This window comes from Gracilinanus agilis, chromosome 4 (genome assembly GCF_016433145.1).
Source record: "Gracilinanus agilis isolate LMUSP501 chromosome 4, AgileGrace, whole genome shotgun sequence".
Classification (NCBI taxonomy): Eukaryota; Metazoa; Chordata; class Mammalia; order Didelphimorphia; family Didelphidae; genus Gracilinanus; species Gracilinanus agilis.
Window position 1 is genome coordinate 470,577,333 of NC_058133.1, and position 13,430 is coordinate 470,590,762.

Consider the following 13,430-nt stretch of genomic DNA (forward strand, 5'->3'; position numbering starts at 1 on the left):
TTTTTTTAACATTTATTAATATACATTTTTAACATGGTTACCTGATTCATACTCCTCTTATCCCCTTCACCCCCCCCCGCACTCCCCCCACCCATGGCCGATGCGCATTTCCACTAGTTTTGTCATGTGTCCTTGATCAAGACCAATTTCCAAATTGTTGGTAGTTGCATTTAATTCTTTCCAATTCTAAGGTTCTATGATTCTCATACAGTGGGAAATATCCATGTGGGCATGTACATTCTGGGAAAGCTTCATGGAAAATTTGAGGCATGAGTTGGGCCCTGAATGATGACCAGTATTTGAATGACAGAAAAGTAGTGGAACAGAATGACAGGGGATGAAGTTGAAGAAGAATTTCTAGAGAGGATAAATGCATAGGCAAAGTCACTAGTTGACTCTGTAGTTTTGGGTGCTTCCTCAGCATCATAGAAAAGAGCCTTGTTGAATTGCTGTGGTCAAAAATACCTCAGCTCAAGGGGGCAGCTGAGTGGTTCAGTGGATTGAGAACCAGGCCTAGAGATGGGGGGAGGTCCTAGGTTCAAATCTGATTTCAGACACTTTCTACTTGTGTGACCCTAGGCAAGTCATGTAACCCACATTGCCTAGTCCTTACTACTCTTCTGCCTTAGAACTAATACACTGTATTGATTCTAAGACAGAAGATAAGGTTTTAAAAAAACCTGAACCCTCAATGATGATTGTTTGGGGCATGATCTTCACTTGGATCATCCTCAATAACAGACTTGTGACAGAGTCTAGGTTTACTCACAAAACCTTTCTGGTTTGATAGGACCTTTCAGGATTTATTTTGTGTCTCTGAGAACCAGCTATCACCTCCACACAACAGCAGGATAGGATGTTAGTGGAATAAAGTCAAACAGGTAGGAATTGAAGTGGAAGAAGATCAATGGAGGGCTCATTTGTGGTGAGATTGGTGAGAGAAAATGTTGAATAAGGAAGTTGGGAGGGCACATTTTGAAGGGTTCCGAGAGCCAGGCAAAAAAGCACTTTTGGACTTTAATCTATTGGCAATAGGAAGTAATTCAAAGTTATTTCTGCACTGAAACATAGACAAGATTTGCTGTATTTTGGCAGATTTTCCCTTAGGATATGGCCCAATTCATATCGAGACTGGGATAGGCTAAACACATGCATTGTACTAATATTTTATACTTTCCTTTTTGTAATAAAAAGTTACATATAACATCTAGGTGGATATTTTGACATACTTATTCATTTACTTCCAAACCCATTAAATAATAATTTGTTGCCCAAGAAATAGAACTGAAATGTGATCTTATAAAAAATTCACTCTCCTAACATTTTTTCCAAGCAACTCAGTTGTTTTCATTGGCCTTTATTAAAATTATCTTTGCAAAAATTGGCAATTTGTTTAGTAAATATTAATGAAAGTCCATTTCAAAAAAACAGTCATAAAATATCCAATCTATTTTAAGAAAAATAGGCAGTTGCCAGACATCACTCTTCAGTTCATATTATAGACATTTCCAGTAAGTCTTAAATACACACTAACATGTGCCATAGCTCACAGTTCAGAATAAAAAGTATTCTGAAATCTTTCACTGCTTTTAGAAAATTGGTCAGAGACTATTTCAAACAGAAGAATTAATTTCCTAGTTTGATAAACTATAGCTTTAATAGTATCAATTACTAAAAGATATTTTCTTAAACTCATTTATCTACTTAAAATTAATTTATCATCATCCTAGTATTGTAGATCATATGATTTTGTGTAAGAGGTCTGGCGGGGTCATAGATTTTGGCAACGTCTATCAAGAACATTTTGCGCTCTTCAAATTCTGAACAAGAAGTATGGGCTTGGTTCAGGAATGTCCCACTCCATATTACCACAGTTTAAGTGCGCAAAAAAAGCAGTGGCTATTACTACAGCCAAACAATGGTGTAAATATTCAAAGAACGAAGAAAATGCTGTACCAATGAAAGGTTCCTAAAGAGAAACTCAGGAACAAAATGGCCTAAACATAGTTGGCAGGCAAAATAAGAAGCCTCATTCCCCTATTAAGAGAGAAATTTTATTAGGAAGACTTCTTAAGCACTTAATATAGTTGAATTTTAATAAATGATTGATTCTTTTGGAGCATGTGGAAGAAGTGAGTATCCCTTACTCATAGTAATCACTTAAACAATGCTTGCTGAATGAATTGAATAACTTCCGAACAGAGCTTTTTCCAGGGAACATACAGACTGAGATGCTGACACCAAGCTGCTTGTGGGAGCTGGAGAGACTTGGGGATCTACAGAGCTGCTACAGGGAACCATATGCATGGAGGAGCCAGCCTCAGATGGAGAGTGACATAGGACCAGAGTCATGAGAAGGATAAGCAAACTCCTGGATCATGCTCTCTGTGATGTTACTAAGGTTAGTGTAAGAGGGAACCAAAGTTTGAGAATGTATTAAACCACAAAAAGGACCAGAGTGGACCTAACTTTTGCTGGCACTGTAAGGCATGTGGCCTAAATAGATCCTGAGAGAATGTGGGACCCACTCAAGGGGAGAGTCACTTAAAGTACTGTTGAAAGAGGAGAAGAGGAAGAGAGTTTTCCTTGAAAAAAATTGGGATTGGAAAAGATAAAATAATAATAATAATAATAATAATAATAAGTACCATTTTCATATTTAGAACTGGAAGTTATCTTGGGAGTTCCTCTAGTCATATGCCCATCATTTTACAGATGAGTAAGCTGAGGCCTAGAGAATTATTGTAGTTCCTTGCCCATGTTCTCGCAGAGGCCATGTTTGAAGCCAGATTCTCTGAACCTCAAGCTAAATGTCCTTTCTACTGTCCCAAGATACTGTCCTTTTTGTTTGTTTGTTTTGAATACATTTTCATCTGGCTTTTAAATATCCTCCAAATTGATACTGCATTTCTTTTAAAATGGATCTAGTATTTTCTCCAATGTTAGCAGAGGGGTTCCAGTCATGAGTTAGAATTCAATACACTCATGATAATCTAATTAACATGAGTGTACATTTGATTTTCTGTTGGATGGGGAGGACGAGGGTAGGGGAAAGGAAAGGAAGAGAACAAGCCCTTATTAAGGAAGGTGGGGAAAGGGAAGGAAAGGGAACAAGAATTTATTAAGCACTTACTCTGTGCCAGTCACCTTGCTAAGCACTTTATTATAGCATTGTATTTTATCCTCAAAACAATCCTGAGATGTAGATGCTATTATCACTATTTTATAATTGAGGAAACAGAGGCAGATAGTGATTTAAGTGATTTGCCCTGAGTCATACAGCAAGTATCTGAAGTCAAATTTGAATTTAGGTCTTCTGACACCAGGTTCAGTGCCCTGTCCACTGTGTCAACTAGTCTCTTCTTCGTCTGTAATATCCTCTTGGTAAAAGGTTGATCAACTTTTCTATTTCCCAAGATAAGCTCAAAACCAACTGAACCAATGAAAGCCTATTTCACAGCATCTCACTATCATCATATTGTGATAATGGTTTCAGATTAAAATTACCCATAGCTCAATAATCCTTCTATTGTAAAACATTCTGAATTAACACCTCTGTACTCTCAAAATGCTTAGGTTTATATCTAAGCAGCTACACCATAGGGCCATTGGCAGGAAATAGAAAGATTTTCATTTATTCTGTATCAGAACACTCTTTGGCACTCTAGTTTTGTCTTAGAGCATAAAAAGAATTCTGTGTTGCATATACTAGTTCACACTAAAATGTACTTTCCTAATCGATTTATCAATACTCTTAAGTAAACATTTTCTTTTAATTAAAAAAAAATCCAGTTTGAAGTGAATACATCATGCATTAATGAACTAAAATGATCTTACACCATAGATTATCATATAGAAATAAAATGTCTATTTGAACAATAAAATAATTTATCATTAATAACAATAATTAACTTTTGATCAATTCAATCATCCACTCTATTAGTGGGAGTGAATAATAATTTGCTGATTTTTACATAGAGTTTTAGGCTCTCTCTCTCTCTTTCTCTCTCTATACACACACACACATATATATATATATAAGTATATCATATATATATGTACACATATATGATCAAATGCCATATATAGCATTTGATCCTTATAATGAGTAGGATACAATAAGATGAAACTTTGAAAGAGTTGCCATAGAAACAGACTGACAGATGAGCATTTCCTTTCCTCTGGCCCCCTCTTTAAAAAGTTTGCCTATCACTGGTCTAGTCATATTTGACCTTTTTACTATCCCTATCTTCAATTCATCCATAATGGATTCACTGTCCCATTCTGCATAGTCTCCATTCAAACCGTTTAAACTCCTCAAGTCTCCCAAAGTACTTTCTCCTCTTACCCTCTCAAAGGAGGATTTTGTCTCATATTTTTCTCCCTTTGTCCATTCACAGAGAGCTTCTCTTTTCCTCTCCTCATTTCACATCATTTACATATCTTAACCCATAATCTCTTCCTGCACTCTAGTCCAGAGAAGAGAGAAAATAATCCTTAGCAAATCCAACTCCTCTATGTGAACCTTTGAATTCCTTCCCTGCTAACTTTTTGAGTGGTTTCCTCCCCCAGCTTTAATTTCTCCCTATCCATTGGTTCCTTTTCTTTAGCCTACAAAAAATTGCTCACAATCTCTAAAAACCAACCAACCCTCATTCAATCCTATCATTCTAACCAGTATCCTATACTTTCATCCTCTTAATAACTAAACTCCCTGAAAAAGTCATGTAAATATAAAATGCTTTTTAAATGAAGAAACATTTGAATGAATTTAAATTAAATAAATTTAGATTTCATCTGACATAGCTCCACTTCCTTTCATCTAGCTTTCTTCTAAAGCCTTGGCAATCTGGTTTCTCAGTCCATCGATTCAAATGAAACTGCCTTACATTTTCTCCCTTTTCCCCTCCTTCTCACATTCCTTATTTCCTTCAAAATTCAGATCATAAACCACCTTTTACTTGAAGCCTTTTACCTGCTTCTAGTGACTTATCCCTCCTCGAATCTTATAAATATTTGTACATACACATATAGTCATGCAAACACACACATAAACACATGTGTCCTTTTATAGAATCCTTGAGGACAATTTGGTTTTTGTCTTAGTATGTCCAGAGCCTAACAAAATTCCTGGCACATGGTGTTTGTCGAATAAATACTGCTTGACTTAATGATTTGCTCATGGTCTCACAGCAACTACAACTTTAGGGTTACAACTTGACTGGTGATTCTTTTTTCCCTCATTTTTAAAATGACCAGCCAATATGTACCATATTTATCAAGTACTGAAAGACAGGGGCACACAGTGAATAGTGTGCCAGGCCTAGAATCAGAAAGATTGAGTTCAAATCTATCCCAAGACACTTACTAGCTGTGTTTGCCTCAGTTTCCTCATCCAAAAAATGAATTAGAGATGGAAAAAGTCATATCTTTGCAAAGAAATCCCTAAATGGGGTGACCTCAGAAAGCTAGTGTTCAATAAACCCAAAGATCCCAACTTTTGGTAAAAGAACTCACTATTTGACAAAATCTGCTGGGAAAATTGGAAAACAGTATGGAAAAATTAGGTTTTGATCAACATATTACACCCTCTACCAAGATAAATTCTGAATGAGTAAATGACTTAAATATAAAGAATGCAATCATAAATAAATTAGGTGAACATAGAACAACATACCGGTCAGATCTGTGGGAAAAGGAAGGAATTTTAGATCAACCAAGAGACAGAGAACATTACAAAATGTAAAGTGAATGACTTTGAGTATATCAAATTAAAAAAGTTTTATACAAACAAAACCAATGCAACCAAAATTAGAAGGAAAGGAACAAACTGGGAAAACATTTTTATAACAAAACTCTCTGACAAAGGTTTAACTTCCCAAATATAGAAGGAACTAAGTCACATTTATAAAAAATAATTAAGCCATTCCCCAATTGACAAATGGTCAAGGGACATGAATAGGCAGTTTTCACATGAAGAAATCAAAACTATCAATAAGCACATGAAAAAGTATTCTAAATCCCTCCTGATTAGAGAAATACAAATAAAACCAACTCTGAGGTACCACCTTATACCTAGTAGACTGGCCAATATGACAACAAAGGAAAATGATAAATGTTGGAGGGGATGTGGCAAAACTGGGACACTAATACACTGCTGGTGGAGTTGTGGATTGATCCAACCATTCTGGAGGGCAATTTAGAATTATGCCCAAAGAGCTTTAAAAGAATGCCTGCCCTTTGACCCAGCCAAACCACTGCTCGGTTTGTACCCCGAAGGGATAATAAGGAAAAATACTTTTACAAAAATATTTATAGCCATGCTCTTTGTGGTGGCAAAAAATCAGAAAATGAGGGGGTGTTCCTTGATTGAGGAATGGCTAAACAAATTGTAGTATCTGATGGTGATGGAATACTACTATGCTGAAAGAAATGATGAGCTGAAGGATTTCTACATGAATTGGAAAGACCTCCAGGAATTGAAGAGAGAAAGGAGCAGAACCAGGAGAACATTGTACACAGAGACTGAATCATCATGGCACAATAGAATGTAATAGACTTTTCTACTAGCAGCAATGCAATGATCTAGGACAATCCAGAGGAACTTATGAGAAAGAACGCTATCCACATCCAGAAAAAGAGAGTGGGGATAGAAGAGGGATGGGGAAAATCATGAATCATGTAACCATGGGAAAATATTCTAAATAAAAAAAAAGAAGACCCCAAATGGGATCACAAAGAGTCAGACACAACCCAATAACAACATTTACAACAAGAGATACTAAGTGTTGTAAGCAAAAGAGATATCCTAAAGTAGTGGATAGAATGTTAAAACTGGCATCAGGAGTACCTTGGTTCAAATCTCACCTCTAGCACTTACTAGCTATGTGGATATTAGCTTTGAGGCAGTTAAGAGGTCCAGTGGATAGAGCAATATATTTGCAGTGTGGAAGATCTAAGTTCAAATCTAAAACATTTCCTAACTCTGTGACAAATCACTTAGCCTCTGTTTGCCTCAGTTTCTCCTTCAGAAAACTGAGGAAAATAATAGTATCTATCTCCCAGGGTTGTTGTGAAGATCAAATGGGATTCCCAAAATGCTTTTCAAAACAAAACTATATGAATGATATCTGTTATTTCTATTTGTATCGTAGGCAACTTTCAAAGACATCTATGTACATGAAAAGTAGTTTGTAATCTACCTGGGTACTCCATCAAATAAAACAAGGATTCACTGGAGATCCTTCAGGTAGGTAGTTGACCTATGTTACAAACTAAAATTGATGTTCCATCTGCTTAAGACAACTCAAAATAGTAGCATAAGAGAAAGTCAATAAAAATAAGTTAGAAAAGCAGATGTTTTTTCTCCATATGCACTCCTGTAGCCCAGAAGGAAATCATGATTAAAAACTAGTATTGAGCCCTGGGAATGGGGAAAGGAAGAAAAGAAAAGAGAATCAGCTTATATAAATCTATTAAACAGAATCCTACTAAAGGAGTAAGGCATACACTCCTAAAACTAGAAATATGCTTCCAAGTTACCTGATTCAACCCTCTCTTTATTTAAAAGGGGAAATTGAGGCATAGGGAAATATGAAGTTATTCACCCCAGATCACATTATTAGTGACAAATGAGGAAGTTGAAAACTGGCCTTTTGGTAACACACTGGAAGAATCTTGTCATCCTTTGCATTTTCTTCCCACTTGAAGCAAAGTAGCTCTATCAATAAATAGCTGATACAGAGGAAAAGGAGCATTTGATAACTGATAACTATTGATGCCTTTTTGGGAGAGGAGCAAAGTGATGGTCTCTTATCCTTGCCTATATCACTTTGGTGAACATCTATATGAAAGTTAAGCACAGTAAAACCAGTGCCATCCACAGAATTATTTGGAACTGTTGGACCAGACATGGACTTCATGTGAGGTAAGGGAATGTGTGCTGTCCATTGCATGGGGCAGAACTGAACAAATTCTTTGTATCTAAAACTTTGACACTACTTTTGAAATCAAGTTCTTTCTATTAATGAAAAAAAAAAAGATTTATCGGAGTTGTACTATTTGTGTAGAACCAGGAAATCTAAATAGGTTTTAAAGAGCCTTAAGACAAGGAAAAAAGAATGCCTTTAGTTTTTCCACTCGACTAGGAAAATTACAACTTCATATTTGTAACACTTGACTTAATACAGTGTCAGCACCTCCATGAAACACTCTTGTGCAGCAGTTTATAATTCAAGCAGAAAAGTTCACTCCAAGCCAAACTTTGGCATCCAAATCCTTCAAGAAAATGGAGGAAAAAATACTTTGGGCTAATTCTTAAGTTATAAAAGTAAAGGGAAGAGAGCATTTATGTAGTCCTTCGAAAAATATTTCTAAGAAGCTGAGACCATAACTGAGGATTACTGAATTGAGACCCCATATTTCAGAATGTTATAGAAGTAACCCAGGACTCCATCATTTCATTCCATTAATACAGGACTTACAGTGTCATAATTGCTTCCATAAAGTCCTATGTTAAGAATAACTCCTAAATTTTAAAAAAAATTCCCATTCATGGGAAAAAGGGTACATTATTATGGTTTCAAGATCAAATTTATGTAGAGTACTAATTGAAAGGTAGCATTTAAGTAACATCTATTCATTATAGCCCCTATGAAAATATCATGTAATGCTCAGACCACACCTGCAATATTTGCTAAACTTTAAGAAGGATATTGAAAACCTGAAGACCATCTGGGGATACTAGCTGAATTGGTGAGAAGACCAGAGATCATGCCATTCCCAGTACTTGCTGAAGGAACCAGGGATAACTAGTCTCTAGAAGAAAAAGTGGGAGGCAAGAGGGTGCAAAAAAAACTATCTTTGAATATTTTCAAAATCGTTATGGGAAAAAGGGATCAGATGTGTTTTATTTGGCTCCATAGGACAGAACTGGAGGAACCGGGTGGAATTTCAGAGGTAGATATAAGTTATGTACAAAGAAAACCTTCCCAACCCTTGAGTGGACATTCAGTAACAACTGTAGGACTGTGAGTTATTCTCCTACTAACTCCATCTCCCTCAGCCTGTTGTTACAAAGCATGCTACAAGATGCAAATATAAATGAAATTCTTTCTACCCTCAAGGAGCTGAAAATCCTAAAGGAGGAAGAGATACAGCTACTCTAGGACAGGGCTGATTTCAAGGAAAAGGAATGTATTTTTAACAAGACTTTGTAAAAAGCATTTCCTTTGGCTGACTAGGTGTTCCATTTTTAAAAAAACTATTACCTTTTATCTTAGAATCAATACTAAGTATCCGTTTCAAGGCAGAAGAGTGGTAAGGACTAGGCAATTGAGGTTAAGAGACTTGTTCTGGGTCACACAGATGGGAAATATATCTGAGGCTAAATTTGAATCTAGGTACCTACATCTCCAGCCCCCTTTTTTTATAATAGTTAAATAAAGTCACCAGAGGTGATTCATGGAGAAAAGAACTATAATATTAGTTAGCATATATTAAGTAAATAAGGAAGGTCCAAAGGGCTATGGTAGTTAGTAGGAGGAAGAAATTACCTTCGATTGGGATAAGAGAAGACCTGATGGTGGAAGGGGCATTTGAGTTTGGTCTTGACAGATGCATAAAATTTTAGTAGGGAAAGGAAGGAGGTATTAGATACCTACTATGTGCCAGACACTGTGATAAACATTTTTACAAATATGATCTTGTTTGATCCTCATAGTAACCCTGTAAGATGCGGTCATTCTCTTCTAGGATAAGAAAATAATAACTAGTCTACACTTGTAAACTATGACATAATCTCTTTTGATCTTCAATTAAACTCAAACCTTTATTACCTGACTATGTACTGTCCTGGGCAGCAAGGTGGCACAGTGGATAGAACACTGGGCTTGGAGTCATGAAGATTCACATTCCTGAGTTCAAATCTGACCTTAGACACTTTGTGGTTTTGTGACCCTGGGCAAGTCACTTTAGCCTGCTTGCCACAATTTCCTCATCTGTAAAATGATCTGGAGAAGAAAATGGCAAACCATTCCAGTATCTTTGCCAAGAAAACCCCAAATGGGGTCACAAAGAGTTGATCACCACTGAATAACAACAACATGTACCAAAGACAAAGAGACCAAAAAAATGAAATAAATTCCTTCAAGGAATTTCTATTGTACTGAATTTCCACTATAACTGTTTGAAGAAGGATGCTTGTGTCCTGGGGAGAGACATCAGAGATTAAGTGATTTATCTACCACTGTCTATTTATATTACAAAACCTTTAATTCAGTTTAAAAGTCACTTATTAAGTAAGTACCAACTTTGTGCCAAGCATTGAGCTAGACACAGAAAAATAAAGCAGTGTATGACCTCACCAAGCTTACATTTTACAGTTTTCTTTTTGGTCCACGTAAATTCTCTATATTGCCAACTACTCAATAGAAGTCACTATTTGATAGACACACTATGGGTGTTTCCTTAGGACAGAATCCTGGAATTTCTAAATTAAAATGAAACTCAGAAGTCATTTAATCCAATCCCTTACTCCAAATCAAGAATCCCATTCTCACTGGTTGACAAAAAGTCATCCAGCCTCTGCTATAGGATTTCAGGTTTTTTTCCTTTTCTTTGTTTTTGTATCCTTAATGCCTAGCAATGTGTCTGTCTCAGAAGGGAATTTAATAATTAACTATTTGCTGAATTGAATTAAGCTCACTACCTCCAAAGATATCCATCTCAGTTTCAATTGCTAGTAAATTTTTCATTTATCTCAAGTTTGCCTCTATAATTGCCATCCATTGCTTCAACTTATTTCCTCTAGAGCCAAAAGGGACAAATATAATTCTTCTTCCACTTTTCCATGGAATAGTTCTTTACATTCCTATTTCCTTTAATCAGTTTTCCCAATATACCATTCTTTCAAGTATCCTTACTATGCTGTTGTTTAGTCATGTCCAATTCTTCATGATCCCAGTTTGGGTTTTTCTTGGTAAAGATTTGAGGGTAGATTGCCATTTCCTTCTCCAGTCTATTTTACAGATGAGGAAACTGAGGCAAGCAGGGTTAAATGACTTTCCAAAGGTCATACAGCTAACAAGTGTCCAAAGCCAGATTAAAACTCGTTGTTCCTGACTTCACACCCAGTGAGGTCTATCTACTGTGCCACCTACATCATACCAGTTCATAAGACTTAAGAGCTAAAAGTATTTTACAGGTTACATACTCTCATCCCTCCATTTTTTAAGATGATGAAACAGGGGGCGCAAGCAGGATTAAATGACATGTCTAGGGTCACACAGCTAGTAAGTGTTTGAGGCTGAATTTGAACTTGGTGTTCCCAAATTTGGGCTCAGCTAAATCTGTCTTTTACACCACTTAGACCACACCAGTTTATAAGACTCAAGAGCTAAAAGTATCTTACAGCTTATACATACTGCCATCTCTCCATATCTTTTAAGGTGAGGAAACTGAGGACCAAAGAAATTAAATGATTTATTACATGACTAGTTAGTTAACTAGGAGACCTAAAATCTGAATCCAGGACTTATTCCAAAGACGATTCTACCACACCCAGTTGGTCAGCCGACTGAAATGCAATAATTCAGATGTGTTGTGGCCAAAGCAAAAACAGTACTCCCTTTCTTTAACTCAAATTTTCAGCCTAAGGTTCTTTAGGTTTTTATTTTATTTTTAATTTTTTTCATAAAGTGTAAAAATGAGAATTAGACAACCATTCCTAGTTCTAGCTGCCTACAAAGTTTGATTCTAAAGACCTTTAATTTGAGCACGGAGGGCGGGATGCACCAACCAACAAACAAATTAAAAAAAAAAAAAAAACTAGGGGTGAGGGCGAACAAAACCATGCTGAGGACCCCCTGCCGTGACGTCTGCGCGAGTAGGAGCTGAGCCTGGAAGCCCCCCTCGAGTTTTTAGAAACTTTTTGGAAGGGAAGGAGAAGAGATGGCAGCTGGAGGGTTTCCTGGGGCAGCCCGAGAGCTGGGGGAGCCTTGAGATAATAGACCTGGTCCCGGGGCGATTTACCTGGTTAAAGACGGCAGAAATGAGTAAGGGTTCCCAGGCTTTGGCGCTTACGGTGGGCACTTTCTCTTTCTTGGGTGCCATGCAAAGGACAAGAGAAGTGTCCGCTTCTGGCTCTGGTTTAGGAGTCTGAGCGTCCTCGCTGCCATAGTAACCAAAGCCCCGCCCAACTCCCCCGACGTTCTCCCCCTCCCCCCGGGACACACCAGTCCGCTTCTTCCCGCTCTCCTTCCCCCACTCCTCACCCAGTCCAGTTCTAAAGCCCAGGCTCAACTGCTGCCGTCTCCACTAGCAACTGAGCGGTGGGCGCAGAAGCAGCCCACGCTCCGGGCAGGCAGCCTGGAAAGGAGAAGATCTCGGTTCGAATCCTTCTCCCTCCCGGACTAGTCATGCACCTCGGGGCTAAGTCACTGCCCTCTCTGGCTTCAGTTTGCTTCCCCGTAAACTCCAGATTTGAAAACTGCGTGGCATACCGAGAGATTAAGGGATTTGCCAGCACGAACAATGGGATTATATCAAGGGCAGGATCAGCGGAGCTTCGGAATAATAAATTAAAAAATAGTCCACATTTATAGAGTAGCACAAGCGAGATGCTTTGCAAAGCTCTTTACAGTCATCTCATTGAATCCTTACGACCCTAGGAGGTAGGAGCTATTACTAAAGCATTTGAGGAAACTGAGGCAATTAGAAGTTAAGTGACTAGCACAGGGTTACCCACAGGTAATAAATGCCAGAGGCTGGACTTGAACTTGGGTCTCCCTGCCTCTAGGACCAGTGCTCTAACTAAAACTAGACAACTCTGTATCAAGTAAGGCGCAGTGCCTCCCTATCTGAAAAGCATAAGGTAGTCACATATAATATTGACATATACTATTCCATGTCACATATGCTATATAACATGTTATACTATAGAATACACAGGATACATCAATGTATAAAATTAATGCCTTTACATATTACATATCATAGCATGTGCATATATTTGTGTGCACGTTGATCTATAAAAATATGCATAAATCATATATAATATGTTATATATTATATAGAATAAATAAAAATAAATAAAATATGTTTGAAAATAAATTATATGTAGAATAAATAAAGTACAACATACAATAGATATAATAAATATAAAAATGAACACAACAATGTGTAATGTATACTATATAATAATGTATAATATATTGTATAATGTATGTTATATTGCACATCATACAGTAAAATTTATTAAGCACTTACTATGTGCCAGGCACTGGAAATAGCAAAGAGACAAAAGAAAGTCCTTCCCCACTTGGAGTTTACCAACAAAGCAAGCTATTACAAGATAAATAGGAACTCACTAAAAAAGGAAAAGCAGTGGAATTAAGAGGGGGTGGGAAAGACTTCCAGTAAAAGGTGGGATT

General features: G+C 37.1%; 1 protein-coding gene across 1 annotated transcript in view; it reads right to left on the bottom strand.

The window, feature by feature from the left end:
- The window catches only part of SPAG17 (sperm associated antigen 17), a 260,151-nt gene extending 248,040 nt beyond the window's left edge, over positions 1-12,111 (bottom strand). Inside the window, exon 1 of the mRNA XM_044675536.1 lies at positions 12,031-12,111. Coding sequence (XP_044531471.1) covers positions 12,031-12,111 — 81 coding nt within the window. The remainder of the gene's footprint in view (positions 1-12,030) is intronic.
- Positions 12,112-13,430: the final 1,319 nt, after the last annotated feature.